This window comes from Lontra canadensis, unplaced genomic scaffold (assembly GCF_010015895.1).
Source record: "Lontra canadensis isolate GAN:19392208 unplaced genomic scaffold, GSC_riverotter_1.0 scaffold68, whole genome shotgun sequence".
NCBI classification, from domain to species: Eukaryota; Metazoa; Chordata; class Mammalia; order Carnivora; family Mustelidae; genus Lontra; species Lontra canadensis.
In genome coordinates this window covers 4,952,992-4,972,849 of record NW_022631062.1, presented here as the reverse complement: position 1 = coordinate 4,972,849, position 19,858 = coordinate 4,952,992, and the positions used below count along the sequence as shown (strand labels likewise).

The window sequence follows — 19,858 nt, the reverse complement described above, 5'->3', positions numbered from 1 at the left end:
GCAGGCCCGGTGCCGAGGCAAGGGCGAGGGCCGCAGCCTGGGTGAGAGGGCGCGTCCCGAGCCACAGAAGTCAGCGAGAAGGTTGGAAATAGCCACTAGTTTGACCGAGACCAGCTCATTTGGTTTCGTGTCCTCCCGTGTGCACGCGCAGTGTGAGAGGTTGTGTGGCGGCGTCTTGGGCCCTGCTGCCGCCAGCGTCTGCACGGCCGTCGGGGCTCCTGCTCCTCTCGGCCGCGCCCGTGCGGACAGAAGGCGTTCGTCCCGCGCTCCAGGAGGCTTCGCGGCGTAGATGTTCCCGCGGCGCGCGTCCTGGCGATGAACGACGTCCGCGTCTTCTCGTCGCGGGGCTGCGTGGCCGGCGGCCAGCGCGAGGGTTTTACTCGGAAGCCGCTCACGCGCGCCCTTTCCGTTGCAGAGCTCACGCAGATCGAGGACCCCCGCGAACAGTGGCGGCGCGAGCAGGAACGGATGCTGAAGGAGTACTTGATCGTGGCCCAGGAGGCGCTGAATGCCAAGAAGGAGATCTACCAGATTAAGCAGCAGCGGTTCGAGCTGGCGCAGGAGGAGTACCAGCAGCTGCACAGGCTGTGCGAGGACGACAGCCGCTCCCACGCCAGCTGTGAGTCCACGCCTCCCGGGGCGCTCCCGCGGGACGCCGGAAGCCCCCTGCCCCAGCCCCCTCTAGGTCACCCGCACACACCGCGCTTGACTCGGCGAGGCCGCCTCCCGGGGTGTCTAAGCGCATACTCTTAGGGAGGGGCCCTCTCAGTTTTAGAGGCTGCCGCGTCCAGGCCTCTAAAGCAGCAGCGGGTGCTCCGGTGTTGGAGGAACGCGCTCCCCTCTCAGAAACCCACGCGTTTTGTTACAGACGCAGCCAGTCACCGCCGGAGCCTGTCCCCTCCCCGCAGAGTTGTCACACTGAACAGCCCGCCACAGGTGCACAGGGCCGTGACTGTTGGGGGTGCCACTGAACCTGGCAAGAATGTGTGGGGTTGCTACCGCTAGGTCTGTGTTACAACGGCCTAGGTCCACTTGAGACACGGACAGACTTACCTGGGACATGACTGCCACCGTGCCGGGTATTTGGCTCTGGTGACACAGCCTTGAGCATTAAAGACACGGTCAGAGCTTTAGTTTACTGTGTGTTGCAAGTCAGAATGGAGTTAAGGCCGAGGGGCTAGAGGTCTTTTTTTTTTGCACCTGCTGTTGAAGGCGAATATGGCTTTCAAGCTGTGGGGAGGAGAGGGGTGCGTGTCCCCCGTAACAGGAACGGAAGAGCGTTCTGCTGTCAGCGTGCCCTGACAGAAGGTCAGGACTCGGGTATAATGGTATGTTGTTTCCAGGTCATCTTACCTCTTGTTCTTCAAATATAGGTAACTACTAGGTTTTTGTGGTTTTTGGTTTAAGTGTCCATCAGAGTGCAGTGGTCAGCTCAGTGCTAATTTTTAGAGGCTAGTTTCTTATCTCCAGTTTCTTTTCTTACACCGTCTTTCTCCGATTCTTGTATCAGGCCTCACAGAATGAATTGGGAAGTGTTGCCTCCTCCTCTCTTTTCAGAAAGAGTTTATGTGGGATTGGTATTTGCTAGAACTTGATAGAATTCACCAGAAAAGCCATCTGGACCTTGAGTTCCTTGTGGGAATGTTTGTAACTATAAATTCAATATCTTTGATAGATACAGGGCTATTCAGATATTCTGTTTCTTGAATCAATTTTGGTATTTGTGTGTTTCAAAGAATTTGTCTATTTCGTCTAATCCAAAAGTCAGTAAACTTTTTTTTTTTTTTTTAAAGCAAGGCTTAGAAAGGAAATACTTTAGGCTTTGTGGGCCATATGGTCTCAGTGGCAACTACTCAACCTGTCTTCACAGTGCAAAAGAAGCGAGAGACAATACATAAACCGATGTGTGTGGCTTGCTCTGATCAAAGTGTAAACACAGGTAACAAGCCCGATTTGGCCTGCAGGGAATTTGCAGACTGCTGATCTAAGTTGTCAAGTTTATAAAGTTGTTTGTAGAATTTCCTTACCATTCTTTTAGTATCTAGACACTCTGAGGTGGTGTCCTGTCTTTCATTCGTGATACTAAAAATTTGTTTGTTTGTTTGTTTTCTGAATCAGTGTAGCTAAACTTTTATTGATCGTATTTATCTTTACAATAAAGTGGCTTTGGTTTTTTTTTTTTTCTTTTCCCATTTCTTGTCCTTCTCTATTTTATTGATTTCTCTTCTTTATTATTTTCTTCCTGCTTCTTCTTTTTTTTTTTTTTTAAAGATTTTATTTATTTGACAGAGAGAGATCACAAGTAGATGGTGAGGCAGGCAGAGAGAGAGAGAGGGGGAAGCAGGCTCCCCGCTGAGCAGAGAGTCCAATGCGGGACTCGATCCCAGGACCCTGAGATCATGACCTGAGCCGAAGGCAGCGGCTTAACCCACTGAGCCACCCAGGTGCCCTTCTTCCTGCTTCTTAGTTTGGCTTTACTCTGTTCTTCCTTTTCTAGCTTCATAAAGTAGAAACTTAGATCATGGATTTTAGGGCTTTCTTACTTCCTCACATAACCCCTGAAGGTAGGACTTCTTCGTTAAGTGCAGCTTTAACTACCTGCCATAAATGTTGGTATTTTTTCAGTCAATTCAAAATGGTTTCCCGTGTCCTTTGTAGTTTTTCTTTTGAGCCATGGGTTCTTTAAAAGTAAGTTGTTGGGACTTTTTAAAGATGTCATGTTGCTTTCTAATTGAATTCCGCTGTAGTCAGAAACTACACATGTAAGATTTCAGTCTTTGGGAATCTACGATTTAGCTCCCGGCATTTGGTCTCTCTCAGGGGCCTTATGGGATTAGAAGCCCATGGACTTGGTACCTCGAGGTCACCCCTAGCTGTCGTGGTGGCTTATAACTTTCTGAGAGCATATGGTTAGGGATTTGGAGCCTTTTACAAAGTGCCTTGATAGAAGCTGGCTTGAACCATACGAAGCTGTTATTTTTGTAGCTTCAAAAGGACTGAATACTGACAGTCTCATGTGAGTCAGCCTGATAGAATGTTTCTTCCCAGTACCCTTTAGGGACCTTATCTGTCTCCTGGTTGGGTTTGGTTAGGTCTCCAAAGGCTCTTCCGTTGGTTTTTCTAAGAATGGAATGGGAGAAAGACATAGAAAAATTTGGCAGGAAGTTTCTTGCCAGTCAACATGGCTCTAGTGTTGACTTGAGAGTCTGACACGCCCATCAGAATCCCGGCCAGCCTAGAGGTCTCTGTAGACGTAGTCTCTGCATCCACTTGGCTGAGTGGCCTCGGGGGCCAGGCTGGGCCTGCCTGTTTTCATGAAGGGCGGGAGACGCAGGTGGATTTTGCTGGGGCCTATTGGCTCATCTGGGACAAGACTCTGAATGGAATCTAGGACTTAACTCTGAGTGCTTTACCAGGTTGCTGCTGTCTGTCCCTGGGGTTCCGACCAAGCTTTCAGCTTGCCATTTAACCTGAACTACCCATTACGATGAGGAAAGCTCTGTTAGATGACTCAGAGGAGTTCTTTCTGGCCGCACGGGTCTCCCTCAGCCCAGATTGCTGCCAGGGCTAGTTGTCTAAAGCAAGGAGGCGCCTCCGTGCTCCGGGACTGGGAACAGAATAACCCTTGGATGCCGTTCGCATTACTTCCTTCATCGGCAATGACTTGAAGCGAAAAGAGCCAGGATTCAGTGGGCTAGTGTTATTATCTCTGCATTGTTGGGATTGCAACGTTCTGAGGTACGTGATGCCGTCTGTCTTTGCTGTACACGTGAGAAACGGAATCGGGAAGGCTAAGTTACTTCTTCAAGGTCACACACCCAGTAAATGGTAGAACTTGGCCTTGAACCGAGGCCTGTTTGTATGTGTAGCCTTCGATGCCTTGTTCTGTGTCCTAGACATGGGAGAGGCAGCGCCTAAGAGTTAATCGTGTTTTTGAAACATGTTGCCTTCCCGTTGTTCGAGTAATCCGGAAATAAAGACCTATTATAAACGGACAAGTCACCTGGCAGTTTTGAAACTAAAAGGGGCAAGTGGAAGGCAGAGCACTATCTACTTCTGAGCACCTGCTGTTGGTATATACTAAATGTCGGGGACACGATTTATCCCTAACGGCTGATTGTAGGGAAAAATAAGACCATGATGGTGAACAGAGGAATGGACTAAAACAGCCATTTTTAGGGGCGCCTGGGTGGCTCAGTGGGTTAAGCTTCTGCCTTCGGCTCAGATCATGATCTCGGGGTCCTGGGATCGAGCCCCGCGTCGGGCTCTCTGCTTGGTGGGGAGCCTGCTTCCCCCGCTCTCTCTGTCTGCCTCCCTGTCTACTTGTGATCTCTCTCTCTGTCAAATAAATGAAGAATTAAAAAAAAATAAAACAGCCATTTTTGATACTGAGCAGAAGGGGGAGGGTGGGAGGAAGGGATGTGCATTTCTCCCACACCCTTCACAGATTTTCCCCGGAGTTATGGAAATCACCAGAATAAAACTCCATTCACTGGGGAGAAAAGATTTTGTGTCAATATTGAGCCATCTGGTATCTAAGAATATCCACGCCTTGACCTTTTTTTATTTTATTTTATTTCATTTTTTTGTCCCTGAGCAAAGCAGATTCAGAAGCTGGCTGGATTTGAGCATACATGTCCCCATGAGACCAAGAGCCCTTTTCTGCTATATTTCTGGCGGCTGCTCGGTACCCAGACCACTTTTCTGCTCTGTAGAGCACGGGCACAGAGCTTCTCGGGAGCGGATGCACTCTGACACGCACCCACTACTTCCCTGCAGCTCGCTTTGTGGTGTTCTCGCACTTTCTTCACGTGTTGTCTTGTGTTGTGTTGCTGGCAAAGGAGGTTTATTAGAGCCGTTGTAGTGAAGGAATTTATTACAGCTTTCAGGATCACTACAAGAACGGAAAACTGCAGTACTTCCTGACCTTTGTGTTTCTTGACCTGGGTGGTCACATTTGTATTGGCTTTGCGTTAAGTCCTTTTTCCGTACGGTTTTCTTGATGGGTGCTATTTCCCCACCCCGAAGGAGAAGGAAAAATGAGGGGGGACTGCATTAACTTGTTAACATTTGCTCATATATCGAGGTGGAAAGAGGGAGGTCTTTTTCTTTCTTTAAATTTATTTTAAAATTTGTCTCCCAGTTCTATGTGTTTATTTCGTATAGTGAGCTAATTCCTCATCTAGAAGAAGATACCCTGCTTTCTGCATTGTTACGCGGTCTTCTCTTTGCCTTTTCCACTGAATACGTTTGTTGTGTCCGAAGCTTTCATCCTGGAGCTAATCGTTCAGTTTTCCTGAGAACCTTTAGCTTCTGGATGCATTCGGATGAAGCCTGTGACCATTTGCAGGGTCAATTATAGTCTAATCCACAGGTCAGCAAATGTTGTATGGCCTCTGGGCTGACTCTTGTCCACTCTGGCTGTTTATAAATAAAGCATTATTGGAACACAGCCACATGCACTCACTTACCTATTGTCTATAGTAGCTACGGCAGCAGAGTTGAGGATGAGACAGAGACTGTATGGCCCATGTCGCCATAAGTATTTACTGTTTGGCCCTTTGCAGAAAAAGTTTCCCAACACCAGGTCTACACCAGTAGCTCTGAACTCTGGCTACAGGGTATAATCGCCTGAGGGGCTTTTTAAAACTGCTGTCTGGGGCGCACTCCCAGAGATTTTGACCTGCTTGGCTTTGGGTGGGGCCAGGCAGTTTTTGGTAAAACTTCCCAGGTGATTCCCAACATTGGGAATCCAGTAGTCTGGATTGACTTGTGATGGTCTCTTCCAGCAGCAGGCCCCTGCCTGACGTTGTTACCCTGGCTCTTAGGAGCTACCAGAAGTCTGCACCAGAAGTCTGTCTCTTCGGATAGTTCGGAGAGTTGGCCTAAATCCCGTGAGAAAGTGCTGACCCTCCCTGAATTCCTCGGTTGGGTGGTGGTGAAGCTGGACCTTATCAGTTATCAGTTTGGCCGGCATTCTTTCTGAGGCTTTACGCCCATCCCACAAAGACTGTCTTGCCCCGGTTATCCCCACAGAGGGTTTCTCCCCTTCTCTCTAGGTTAGGGTCATGGCCACAGTCCATCCATTCAGCCCTTTGTTTTCCTTCCTGCAAGCATGTTGGAGCTGGCAGGAGGATAATGGATCACGCAGCATTTTTCACAGGTGTTAGTTGGCAAGACTCAGTCTCGAAGGCGCTTGTGGAGCATACGTGTCTGTTGAGAAGTAACCCTCTAGCCTGCCCCAGAGAACATTTACGAGAGAATTCTTGGTTTGAATTTGGTGGCATCTTGTGTTACTTCTGCGGGGCCTGTTTAATTTTTTTCTTCCATTGTGTATGGCGCCTTTAAAAACAAATGTCATGCCCTCTGTGGGCCTGGGTTGTGGACATGCATGCCTTTGTTGCTGCTCTGGTAATTAGTACCTGTCAGCATGGGAGCTGTCGGGGCTTGCCAGCCTTTCTGCAGCCGTTCTCTTGGCTTCCTTGAGCCCTCCCTGCAGTGCTGACCCCTGGAGGCGCACACCCGGTCCTAAGGCGCACTGTGCCCAGAGCACATCTTTGGGGAAGGACTGCTGGTCTTCTAAAGCATGTCGTCCCCCTCGGGTGACCTCAGGTTCTCACAGTACAGAGGAGGCCTGTGTGGAACAGAGCAACAAGGAGGCAGAGACAGACACACGAGTGTACATGTTTTCCCTTTTCAATACCCCATAAAATCCAAATCCAAAATCAGTACTGGGGTCTGCAGCACCTCGAGTGCTAAGGACACAGGTGACATTCACCTGTTGGACAGTCGGCCCTGGGGAGCCGGAAGTCTGTGCCTTCTCCCGATGGGGAAGCGAATCTGATTAAAGAACCTTGGGCAGCTGGCCCGCAGGAGCCCAAGCTTCAGACGGAAGTCCCTTTTTGACTGATGTAGAGCGAGTCACTACAAGCTTAGGCTTTGTCAAGTGGGGAAGTGTAATCATCATTTCTCAGAAGATTTTTTTTAAAAGATTTATTTATTTGGGACGCTCAGGTGGCTTAGTTAGCTAAGCCTCTGCCTTCAACTCAGGTCATGATCCCGGGGTCCTGGGATCGAATCCCACATCAGGCTCCCTGCTCGGCAGGGTTCCTGCTTCTCACTATGGAAACAGCAGCTTTCCGGGCTCCCCCTCCAGGACTGGGTACACGCTGAGTCTCTGGGGAAGAGGTGTGTACCCGACAAGCTCAGGGTCCTGTTAGTTCGGCAGGGTAACTGGGGACAGTTCCTGCATTTGTCCAGCTCTATGCTGTTGTTTCAGGTCTCTGCTCGTTTTCCCTATGGAATCGCAGAGGAGTTTCGTGGCAACGATTTCAGACCGTGGTCACTGCTGTTTAACATTGCAGTTAACACCGCAGGGCTTGGGTGACGGGGCTCCTCTCTGCCCCAAGTGGGAACAATCCCAGGTGATCACTGTGGGCACTGTCTTCCTCAAAGGCAGGGTGACACACAGGGAGGTGAGGAGTCTGCGAGCCCGGCCCTCATTGGCTTCTTATCCGGGTCCAAGCGACAGTCCCTTCAGCTCAGGTCTGGGAAGACTTTAAGTCCCAGGAGTTTGATGTAGAGATGTTACAGAAATGATTTCTAACTCTTCAGGGCTTTGTCTAAGGTGTGGCTTTCAGTACTGCTCTTCCCGTGAGGCCGAAGACGCCGTCAGGACAGAAACTGTAGGCCTGGAGATAGATACTCACTGTCTAAGAAGGAAATCTGTTTTAGAAATATCTCACTCTGTGTCTTCAAGAGATTAGGATTCTAAATCTAAGAACATTTGAGATAAAGTTGGCAATTGCTTGGTTCTTCTAGATGCTTATTTCTAGTAGATTCTGGTGGTTTGAAATTCTGACTGATAGCAAATGTCTTTGAGAGCTGGTTTTAAAGAGGTGTCCAAACCGCTCAGATTAACGTCGGACTTGCTGTGTCAGCTGCCTAATGACTTGAGCCATCCTCTCCGTGACAAAGTCAGGAAATGGATTTGAACTAGTCTCCGGCCATTGGCACCTAGTTATCCAAACGACAGTCACTCTCCAGTCGCCAGATCACAGGAGTCTGGGAAAGAGGCCGGGCTGCAGCTGGGCCTTCTGAGCAGGTGACATGACTGTCAGGGCCCCGGAGGCAGGTCACACCAGGGTGGGGTAGCCGCAGAGGAGGACAGGGGAGCGCCCCACCAGTGAGGGCCGGGCTGGACCACGACGTGGTTGCTGTGCACAAGCTCATGGCTTCTGGAGCCTAAGAGAAAGGAGACGGAAGCAGCAAGAAAAAGCAGCGTGGGGAGGTGAATGGGGACGCTAGCCACAAGACGCAGCCACTCACCGCCTGAGCAGCCGGTTCGCCGGCACGGGCTCCTCGCTGGCTGCGCCACCAGCAGTTGGTCCGCTGTGCCCGGCACATAGCTTGGTGGCCCTCCGGCTCGCGCTTACCCCCACGTGTGGGCCCTGCGCACTCACGATGCCGCAAGCCTTGCCAGGAGTTTGGACCCCGGAATGGATTCACACTGCATGTACTGTTTCCATAGTGAGAACAGCTTTCCAGACCACAACCCCCCACCCCACCCCCGCCTGCCGAGTGTATCTGTGGTTTTTAACCCTAGTAATTTTACAGTGCAAGTGAACACAGAGTTTTGTTTTACCGACAGCCATGGATTTTTCTCATGTGGAATCACGTAGGAAGGCCTCATGCAGAAATCCAACATCGAGATTTGAGGATGTGAAATGTTATTCCTTAGGAGCCGGTGCTGACTTGTAAACTGATTATTGACAAGAGACTTAGAATTGATTATTGATTCACAAGTTCCTGTCTATGTGTGTTGCCTTATGTGAAAGGATCCATTATAAAATAAAATATTTTCCTTCTGTTTAGCCTTCTCTGGATATTCAGCAAATACAAAGTACGACCCACACCAAATTAAAGCAGAAATAGCAAGTCGTCGCGATAGGGTGAGTAGAATGGGTGCTTTCGTAACTCGAAGCCGTGTGTGTAGTGTAATATTACTTATCGTGGCTCATTTAATGCCGGTCAGTGTGACTACCACTCAAATTTTGGTTTTAAGATTTTCACTTACATGGATTATTATTAAATGTTGTTTTACTCTTCACTTTTTTCTGAGAGGACAGGGAAAGGTTTTTTTTGAAACCGCAGTGCATCTAACAGAAAATCGCCTGTATCCGTCTGTTTTTCATAGAGCTAGACTCCTCCCGCCCAATTTGTTAAGATTTCGTGACATTAAGCCCTGATCTCCAAGGACTGCTTCCCTTTATCAGTGGGATGCCAGCCTTGACCGTGGGCAGCTTTCGCATCTGCCGGTGTTCCCTGGTTGCTGTACTCCTAGGGAGAGCCTTCCTGCAGTGCCGTTTGACCAGAAGGTTCTGATGCCCCTTGCGAGTGACACTGGAGTTCGTGATGTGCCGCCCCGTTTCATCCCTTCAGCCCCCTCTTGGGTGTAAGGGAAAGGGGACCATTGCGTCTCAATTGCAGCAAAGCATGGCAGACACCTTGGAAACGAGGCCTCCTCTTCTGGTGTCTCGTTCCCAAAACCAGAATGTCTCAGGGCAGTGGTTCTCAAAGCCTAGCGCACCTGAGAAACACACGTGGGGTGTCGGTGAAACGTGGGAGCTGCCAGGCCCAGCGCCTGACTCTTGGGGCCTGCAGTAGGTGCTGGAAGCTGCAGACGGTGGCGCTCAGGGGACTGACTTTCCCTGGTGGGACCGCATGCATTTAGCGACAGCGCTGCAGGGCGGGATCTAAGCAGAGGGAAGGTGAAAAAAGTGTGACGTGGTTTGCTGATGGTAACGGGTAACTACTGCCTTGAAAAAGAGAGCGGTGGCCGGTTCTGCAAAGGCAGGAGCCTGTCAGGGATCCGGGAGGTTCGCGTCTCCGCGGGACACTTCTTCCAGGATGGCCGCTGGATGTAAGCCCGGGAGGGAAATCCGTGGACGGGGGAGGCGACCCGGTCGGTTGTAAGCTATTTGGGAACGTAGGTAACAGTGCGGACAACTGCCGACGTCATTTTCACCACAGCCTTTCTTTGAGAAAAAAAATGTCATTTGTCTTCAGCTTTCCAGACTGAAACGCGAGCTGACGCAGATGAAGCAGGAGCTGCAGTCCAAGGAGAAGGGGGTGGAGACCCTGAGAGAGTGAGTTGCCCTGATTGCAGGAGGGACGCCCTTCCTGGCCCTTCCTCCTGTGCTCCCCTGTGCGCTGCCTGCCCTGGCCCTCCAGCCGGGCCGGCGCTCCCTTTTATGCTTTTCTTTATGCTCCTTTACTTCCCAATCCTAAAGCCTCAGAGTCCTTTTTTTCCTCAAGGGTACTCGGTTCCTTTAAGTGGAGAAATGTGGGAAACAAGACCTTTATTTTATTTATTTATTTATTTTTAAAAAAGATTTTATTTATCTATTTGACAGAGATCACAAGTAGGCAGAGAGTGAGAGGGAGAGAAGCAGGCTTCCTGCTGAGCAGAGAGCCTGATGCGGGGCTCAATCCCAAGACCCTAGGATCATGACCTGAACTGAAGGCAGAGGCTTTAACCCACTGAGCCACCCAGGCATCCCACAAGACCTTTATTTTATATTTATGCACGTTCTCTGTAGCTGTGCTGTCCAAGGCATGCAAGGCTGTTTAAATTTGAATTCCACTCTTGTTCGTTTTAGTCTCAAAGTTTTTTATTCTACAATTCCAATATAAATTAATTAAAACGAAATACAATTAAAAATTCAGAACCGTGTCACATAGCCGCATCGGAAGTGCTCAGCTGTCACTTGGTGGCTGGTGTAGATTTTCTCTGCCTTGGCGTGATGGACATTTTGGACCCGGTGACTCTTCGTGCATCATAGGGTGTTTAGCTCCGACCCCCTGGATGCCAGTAGTACCCTCTCACCCGGTTGTGACAGCCAAGACTGCCTCTAGCTGTTGACGCTGTCAGATGTTTCCTGGAAGGCACATGAGCCCCTGGTTGAGAACCACTGGGCTGGAGGCCACTGGCTTGGAAAGCACAGATAATCGAACATTCCCACTGTCCCAGAACATCCTGTTGGACAGTCTGGCCTGTAAGTCTTCCTCCTGTCAGCATCTTTACAGTTAGAACTTTATCCCTACTAAGAGCTTGGGGTTGAATTTCTTTTTTTGGGGGGGTATGTTAAGTCAGCAAATTCAGTGAACAAAAGTGATTTTATGAATGGTGATACTGTTCTTTCGATAGGATTGATTTTCTTGAGAAAGGGTGGCGTATGCCTTTCGGTCAGCCGAGAGTCCATTCTGGCTCGATTCCGAGCCCGGCTTCACTTGCCGAACTTGAGCATGACCTTCACAAAACCTTCTGTGCCTACTTTTCTCATCGGTCCGTGGGGATGGTTTTCACTCGGGCTGCTATGACAAAATACCGGAGACTGGGGGGCTTAAACAGCAGACATCGACTTCTCACAGTTCTGGAGGCGGGAAGTCCAAAATCAAGGCATTGGCAAGTGGAATCCAGCGAGGGCCCGCTTGCTGCCTTCTTGCCCTATCTTTATGTGCTGCTGCTGGTGGTGGTGAGCTCTGGCCTCCGGGGTCTCTTCCTTTAAAGACACTCACTCTGTCATGGGAGACCCCACTCTCACGACCTCCTCTGTCACTGCGCCCCTCCATATACCATCACAGTGGGAGTTAGGGCTCACCTTGTGAATTGTGGAGGGCCAGGCACATTGGGTCCGGAGCAGCGATCATTGGCCGAATTGTCCAGAGGGCAGCCCCAGACAGAGCCTGCTCTGGTCAGCCTTTAGCAAGTGGCAGGCGTCCGTGCTGCTGCCTTCTCGGGAAGGGTGGGCCTCATGCCACTCTCTTGAATCCTGTGTGCAGACGCAACGACAGGGTGCCACATCTGACCAAAGGATTGCTCTTTATAGGGGAGGGATACGAGAACATCAGTGTTTGACAAGTGTAATTATCTCAGCCTCATATAAAGGGTGATTACCGGGCATGTCAAACCCTGTTGTTTAATACTAGGTTGAGATTTGCTTTCTTAATCATCCAGGATTGTTTTGGTTGATGATTTGTTTGCCCATTTTTATTTCTGGGCTTATTTATCAAGGACTTACTATAGGCACCAAGGGAGTCACAGTAGAAAGGGGAGCTGGGTCCTGCCTGGGGGGACTTGGACTTGGCTCTCTCTGGCCCTGAGACCCAACCGTGCCCTCTACAGGTCGTGGCACATGGCGGACTTCTAGTCCTGTCCACAGACTTAGTGTGACCTGGACCCTGTCAACCCTGCTGTCAGCTTTCTGTTTCTCTGTGGTTCCCCGGCGGCATGCGCGCACGTGTGCGAGTGCCCATGCGCTCTCCTGCGATTCAGTCCGCCGTGGGGGTTCCTTTCGTTAGTCCTGATCAGTATAGCTTTTGAGAAAAGTTTTGCTTAGACAGAGCCGCCTTCTTTTTAGTATCGGCTCCTGGTTTTGTGGCTCATCTTGGCCCTCTGCTGCGGTGCCTCCCAGCTCGCCGATACAGGTCCTGTAACTACCCTGGCCTCCAGATGCTCAGATGTGTGCGAGGCGGCATCTGGGTGTGCTGTGGCCACACTTGCCCGTGTCACTTCTGCTCACTGGCCAGATACGACATAGGCGGAAACAAATCGTTAAATTTGGGAGGCCTTCTCAAGTTTCTAGGGCTGTCTGCTTGAATCAGGGGCTGACTTCCTCCTCCCCTTTGGCCACACAGTGGCTTTCTCTCATTACCGGGGAGGAGGGCGGACACTTGGCAGGGTCTCCAGATGACACGGTGCAAGCGAACGTGAGCCTCGTGCTGGCTGCACGTTGCAGTTAGGACCCTTGTCCCTTGTAGAAACTCTGGGGAAGGTGATGGAGGTTCAGCATGCTTCGGGAACACTCTGAAGCCACACAGGACCCCCGAGCCCCGGCCCGGTGCCTTTCCCTGCCGCTCTGGCTTTGGTAGCGAGATTGACAGGCCCAGGGCCCATCCCCTTGGCCTCCGCCACCGTGGCCGTGGCCATTCCCTTCTGTGAACACAGAGGTTCCGCTGCCCCGGCAACTGAAGGCTGAGCGCTAGAAAAGCAAAGGTGCCGGGGCTCGAGGCATGGGGGGGAGCGAAGAAACCCCTTCTCTTGGCGCCTCTAGGAAATCAGTTCATTGCTTGTAGTGGAACTAATTTCAAGAAGGGGAAGAGGCAGCCTCGGGTTGTCCAGATTTATGGGATGGGAGGCAGCCAGTGCAGGGACAGCTGTGACCGGAGACCTGTGGGGGTAAATGGGTCCCTGCCGGAGCCTGTGGGGATGCCCGCCCCTCTCTAGGGGAGGCCGAGGAGGGGCATAGGAGAAGGCTCTGGACCCAGCCTTGGTCCTGGGTGACTCACTGCAGCTTTCCAGCTAGAGCCACCTCGAGAGGCTGTTTAATTGTACATGCTCGCTCCGTCCTCCCAGGAAGGAGACAAAGCATGGGCGCTCATGCCATGCTTCAGATTCTTTGCAAGTGAAAAATAATCTCGTAGCCTTCCCCTGAATTATACAGGCTATGTAGGAGACGGAAACAGCCTTATTATTTTTCTGGTGTTGAAGACTGGCTGTTACGCTTCCATCAAATCTTGCAGGTTGGTATTATTATTGAGGAATTTTGAAAACCTTCTGTGAGCGTGGATGATGTGATTACCCTTCCCCTGCTGTGAAATCCTAACTCTAAGCAGGTAATACACGAGCCGTGGTATGGAGAAGGGCTTCTTGGATGTTGTTACCAGCTTTGATTTAAGGCAGAGACCCTAGGTTTTCCTCCAGAAAATTTTCTGCTGTTCTTGCTTCCCAGAATATCCAGGATATTCTTTTCCAGAGCACCTCGCCAGGAGTTTAGCCGCTTATAACATTTTAAACTCTTACTTGTTTATCTTGGTGAGCTTTCCTGGCTAGCAAGGAAATCCATCATTACGCTTGGGTCCAAGTGAAGTAAAAAGAACCTTTTGTATTTTTTTTTTTTTTAGGTCTATGTGTGTTGTTAATTTTTGTAAATGGGAGCTGACCATGGACACAGTCTCTGGGTTAGTGGTAGAATAGGTACGTGTGTGTGTGTGTATGTGTAATATATATAAACTTCTACTGATGGGAAATGTCAAATACACACAAAAGTAGAAAGAACAGTAGCATGGAGCCTTCCTGTACCCTTCTCCCCACCTCACCACCCAGCCACACGGGGGCCAGTCCTGTTTTGTCTGTCAGCCGGCCACATCCCCCAAACCCTTACTGCCCTATCGAGGCAAATCCCAGAATTGTACTGAATCCACAAATAACTCTTCTAAAGTTAGGGATCCCTTGTGAAAACATAACTATAATGCCTGTACCCCACTATAATAGTCACCTCTTAACATTATTCCTTCTCCAGCAAGTTTTCCCATTTCTCCGGCGAGTTTGGGTCCAGCTTCGGACGAGGCCCGGGCCCGCACAGTACGCTTGGTTGGTGTGTCTCTGAATCTCTAGTCCCCTATCCCTTTTTTTTGTCCTCCCCTTTCTGACAACTCATTTGTTGAAGAAACCAACTTGCTTGTCCTGTAGAATTTCCCTGACTCTGGATTTCGCTGCTTGACTGCTTTCACGTGTCCCTCCACACCCCCCCCCCCCACAACTTACACAGGTGAGTGTGGTTAGCTCAAGAGGCCTGATCTGATTTGAGTTCAAGTCCTTTTTCTCTTCTTTTTTGGGGAAGGGGCAAAGTCTGTTTTGTAGCTGGTGGTAGCGTTACTTCTGTCGGGAGCCGCAGATTCTCCAGTGACGTGGGGAGTGTCCACGGGTTCCGGCGTGGTCAGCCACATCCGTCCGTTCCTAGTGTTTCTCATCAGCTCCACACCTGATGCTGGGCACGTGCACATACGAAAGTGCTCAGGATACGTTCCCACAGGGGGCTTTGCAGGGTCAGAGGGCAAATGCATGGGTCATACTGAGTAGTTGTTGCCAGATCCCCCTGTTGCCTTCTTACCTCTAACCGACGAGTTTCTGTTCTCACGGCTGTGCCAGCAGAATGTGTTGTCGGTGCTTTTGCACTGCTGCCAGTCTCACAGGCGAGAGATAGGATCTCAGTGTAGTTGTAATTTGCATTTCTCTTGAGGCCTTTTATAAACGTCTTCAGAAAGTAGGAGCAGCATTTATGAGTACGAAAGTCTTTTGAAAAATCGAGATTTTTTCCAGTGAAAATGCTGTTGGGCTCCAGTGCCCTCAAGTTTGTGAAGGTTGTTTAGAAATATGATCTTCCTGTAACTTGTTAACCACATCCAGGGCCAAGGGCGGGGCCTCAGGAGCAGAACGTGCACGGTTTCCCTAATGGGTGACAGATGAAAATGTGCTGAGTATGCCAGTAGGTGTGGGAGATTTCCCTCTCGAGTTATTCTAAGATCTCCTGGAGATAGGGAGTACACCTCGTGTCAGATTCCGAGTTGTCCCGCGGCCAGAAAGCTCATTTAACGTTGCTTCAGCCCGAGTTTCCCACGCTTACGTGCCACTGAAGCCTCCTTCCACCAGGACACCTGTATGGTCCGCGTGTACTGGCGGGATGGCCCGAGATGCCCTGGGAGGGAGGCACCGTCCTGCCTGCTTCTTAGCATCTGTTTGTTGTTCATGGCATGCTGGTGCCACCCCTGGCCTCCGTTCCCTTCTCGTTCCTTCTGCCGTGGTCACCAGTGCAGCTCACCATTCTCATGCCGAAGTCATGGGGACTCTTTGGGTGTCTCCCATGCTTGTGGCTCCTGGGCTTTCTCTCTTGCTTAGAATACAGTCCCCAGTACAGAATGAGTTGAACTTCATCCTGACCTCATTCCCCCACCCCCGCTCACCTGCGTCTACCCCTGGCCACCCTGTGACTCTCCCCACTGGAACTTATAACTCCCTGTGCCTGGGACACCCTTTTTCCCACATTCCACACACCTGTTTCCTCCCTGCTGTAGTTTTCTGCTCATATGGTGTCTCACCAAGATCCTCACTTAAAAACTGGCTCGAAAAAGGACTCCTTTCCATCACACTCTGTCCTGGAAACTGGATTCCTTTTCCTCAAAACACCAATCCCCGCCTGCCCTAGTGAGTTACTTTTTGTGGTCTGTCTTCTTGACGGGCACACCGCACGAGAAGGACTTTGCTTTGTTCCCGGCGCGGTCCTGGGGACGCAGGTGGGTTGCACGCAGAGGGCAGGGCTGAGGGGCGCGCATGGACGCTGCCCCAGTTGCTGGGCCGTGTCCCTGCTGGACAGGTGGCGGGGGGCGGTGTCCTCTATGAATCGGCCCCATCGTCGTCTTCTGAAGTGCCCTCTGGTACTCCTCTTCTGTAGCGTATGCTCCGCTGTGGTGTAAGGAATCCTAGTCCCTGTTGCTGCTGTGCAGATCCTAGAAAGGGGTGTTGGCTAGATGTTCCGATATCCAGTGTCCACACGGCGCTTTCCTCGCCACGAGGCCAGAGCCTTTGCGCTTCGAGCTCGCCGCTGCCCGCGGCCCCTCTTCCCCGGCCGCCGGTGCGAGGAAGCGGAACCCGTGTGTCTCCTCCGGCGAGAGCGGCCCCCCTCTCCCGAGCAATTCGATCTGGGGCTTAGCGATTTCTGTGCCGGGGGGTTTCGTGCTTTCAGGAGACAGTGGGGCTGCTCGCAGTTGGGACAGGCTCGGACCCACGGTATCCCAGGCCCCGGGCCCGCCGGGTGCAGCCGGGCCGCGACCCCCCCGCGCTGCGCCGCTGACTGTGGGGCCCGGGGCGGCGGGGGCAGGAGGGGCACGAGCACTGTTCTGGCTGCAGGTCTGCTGCCCTACGCACGACCTGCTGCTGACAGAAGCTGCCGGAAGCTGCCTGAGGAGCATTCAAGGCCGCCTGCCAGAGCTGGTGGGGTAAAAGAGTCGGAACCAAACTTCGCATTCTTTTGGGTTGTGTGCGGTGTTAGCGCGGGCTAGCCTTAGATGCTTGCTGTGCTTTACGGAGCCGTCTGGTTTGGGGGCCTTCAGGGTTTGGCGCAGTGTGAGTTGGGAGGCCTTGACTTTGAGTGTCTTGCGAACCCGGTGAGGAAGAGGGTGAGTGCCAGTGTGAGGGGCCTTGCTATGTCCCTGACTGGCTCTGTGACCTCGAGCCAGTCACCGAATCTCCCCGAAGCCGCTGCGGATGTCAAGGCTGAAAAGCAAAGTGCCTTAGTCCCCGCGGGCTCCTCTAACCAAACACTACAGACTGGGTGGCTTCTAAACAACAGAACTTTATTTCTCGAAGTCCTGGAGGCTGAAAGTCCAAGATCCAGGGGCCCGCGTGGCCGGGTTCTGTGTCTGCGGACGGCCAGCTTCCCAGTTCCCGGATAGCTGTCTTCCCGCTGTGCCCTCACGTGACGGAAGGGGCAGGGACCTCTGTGGGGTCTCTCTTATCACAGCACTGATCCCCTTCACAGGGGCTTCTCCCTAATGACCTGAGTACCTGCTGGAGGCCTCAGCATCGAGCACATCCACACGGGGAATTAGGGTCCCAGCGCGTAACCGGGGGCTGGGGGAGCTCAGGCGTCCAGGTCGTAGTGCACTGTAGAATAACCTACATTTTTATTGTACCACCTTTTGTTCAGCGGTTATCGCTTTTCTGTCATTTTATTTCAGATGTACAAGCACTCGCTTGGGCTCTTAGTTAAAATTAAAAAAAAAGAAAAGACTGTTCTTTTGGCAGTGACAGATGTTACTGTTTTCTTTATGAAATGGAATATATTGGTATTTTAGAAAACACCAAATCACTGACCACATCCTCTGAATTTGATCAAAGCTCTAGAGGGAATTTTCTCTCTCGCTCTCTCTCTTTTTTCTTTCTCTAGAGGAAATTTGAGCAAAGGGAGAACGTTCTCAAAGAAATGAATCTTGCAGTTATAAAGGAAGAGGCTTCCTACCCTTTGTAGTTTTTATTAGATGAAGATTTATCATAGTTGAAAATTGGAAGTGGTGTGAATTCTGGGAAACATTGCTTGTCCGTGTAAAAGCATGCGGGCCCAACCTTGGCCGCTGTGAGCAGGTACGCGCCTGCAGCTTCTAGGGTCATCTCTGCACTTGGCTGCTCAGTGCTGACTTGAGAACTGGGGGGATGGGGGCTGGAACCCTGGCAGCTCTGCCAGATCTTAGCTTGTCATCCTGGGTCACTTAGTTCATCGCTCTGAGGCTCAGGTTCTTCATTATAAAATCTGAGAAGGTCCTGCTTATCCCATAAAGCCAGTGAGGGGGTTCCAGGAGGCAACAGATGCAAAGCACACAGCAGGACCCTGACACCCAGTAGGTGATTCACACATCGAACTCTTCTAATGTACTCTTTATACAATATAATTATGTAATATCAAATAGTATATGCTATATAAAATGTTTACATAAGGTTATGTTTAATACATAATAACCTTTTTGTAGGAGTGTATTCTCATATAATGTAATAGTAATATACGGTATGATTAACGTAATATATAATGTATACATATATAATGTAACAATAATATATAACTTTTAAACAACAGTATTCTGTCTGAAATACCAGGACTTCAAGATCATGTTCCCTGGTAGCTTTCATGCTTTTTAAACAGTGGCATCTTCTCCCCTTTCCTTTCCCGCAAACGATACCTTCTGTGCATCTCAGACGTCCCCTGTCTGAGACAGAGCAAATAGAAGGTGCTTGCTGAAGTGGCGGTAAGGGTCCCTAAGCCTAGGCCTAGGCTCTCCCTTTAGCTGCTCCTGCTCCCGACACCAGGATGCCCTCAGAACAGAGTGGAAACAACTGTTCTCGGCCAATCCGCTTTCTCTTCGAGGTCTCAGAGCCACTTGGGTAGAGCTCAGAGTGCAGGTCCGTGGCCTTGAAGTTGAACTGTCGTCCTCCGAGGTGCTCTGTGGTGTCTGCTGGGCAGATGAATGACAGGGCTGCTGATCCCCCCTTCCTGAGGGGATTTGGGGCCCAATCGTAGAAGCTGGTGGCTCGACAGGCTGCTGCCTCAGTCCCTGGGTTTGCTGGTGGCCACACTTAGGCTTTATTGCTACCAAAAGCCAGAAGGAAGCCACGACACCGAGGTGTGATGCTGCAGCTGACACGTGTAGCGGCTCGAGTCACAGCCTCAGCACCACCTGTGTGTGTCTGCCCTTTTCTGGTTGATTAGCCTCGATTTTCAAGCAATTGAAAACGTTTTGCTCTGTGTAGCGGAGTTCCTTTTCTCCGCGTGGGTGTCAGTGTCAGATGATGATCTGTTGGCTGTGATCTTCTTTCTGGAGGAACAATAGACCTGGTTAGCGGAGGGGCTGGTCCTTGACCGTTAGAGAGGAGTCCGCTTTCTCTGGCCCCGGGATTTTTGTCTGAGAATGATGTAAATCCTTTTCTACCGACTTTATCAGCCTTTGTGGGTTGTCGGTTGTGACATTAAATGAGACCTATTGGAAAGCCTTTTATCAGAAGGTGAATACAGGGAGGCATTATTACATAAACGAGTCTGAATTTTCTCTGCAAGAAAAATTGGGCCATTTCTTTGGCTGATGGGCTCTGAGCTAGATGACCTTCTATGTCTGCCTCCGTTAAGATACTCTTGGTTCTCTGTGAAACAGCCAAAAAGGGAAAACATGTGGCCCGGCCATGTTGGGACGTAGGGGTGTCATGGTGGCTTGTGTGGGGACCCATGAGGCACCTGCATCCAAGCCACGGAAGAGGACTTCGGACCAGTTTTCATAAATACATCATCTGTAGCTGATGCAGGCCCAGCAGTGCTCCAGAGGGAGGGCACGGGTTCTTGCCTGTTTCATTTGTCCTTCCCTTATTCCACGGGTGCTGTTGGCTCAGATCAGCTTGGGGTTTTGAGTACCAGAGCTGGTGAGTTTTTTACTTTGTGTCCTGTGAGTACGCAGCTTCAGCGTTGTCCTGACAGTCAGA

At 50.7% G+C, this 19,858-nt stretch overlaps 1 protein-coding gene across 5 annotated transcripts in view; it reads left to right on the top strand.

Annotated features, from left to right (window-relative positions):
- The window catches only part of WWC3 (WWC family member 3), a 107,583-nt gene that overhangs the window by 43,359 nt on the left and 44,366 nt on the right, over positions 1-19,858 (top strand). For 4 of the 5 annotated variants that reach the window (XM_032880219.1, XM_032880217.1, XM_032880220.1 and 1 more), the window contains 3 exons: positions 416-619; positions 8,875-8,951; positions 10,069-10,148. In XM_032880219.1, the coding sequence (XP_032736110.1) occupies positions 416-619; positions 8,875-8,951; positions 10,069-10,148 (361 nt within the window). Of the gene's footprint in view, positions 1-415; positions 620-8,874; positions 8,952-10,068; positions 10,149-19,858 lie in introns of those variants that run through there. The other variant, XM_032880222.1, reaches the window with a different exon arrangement.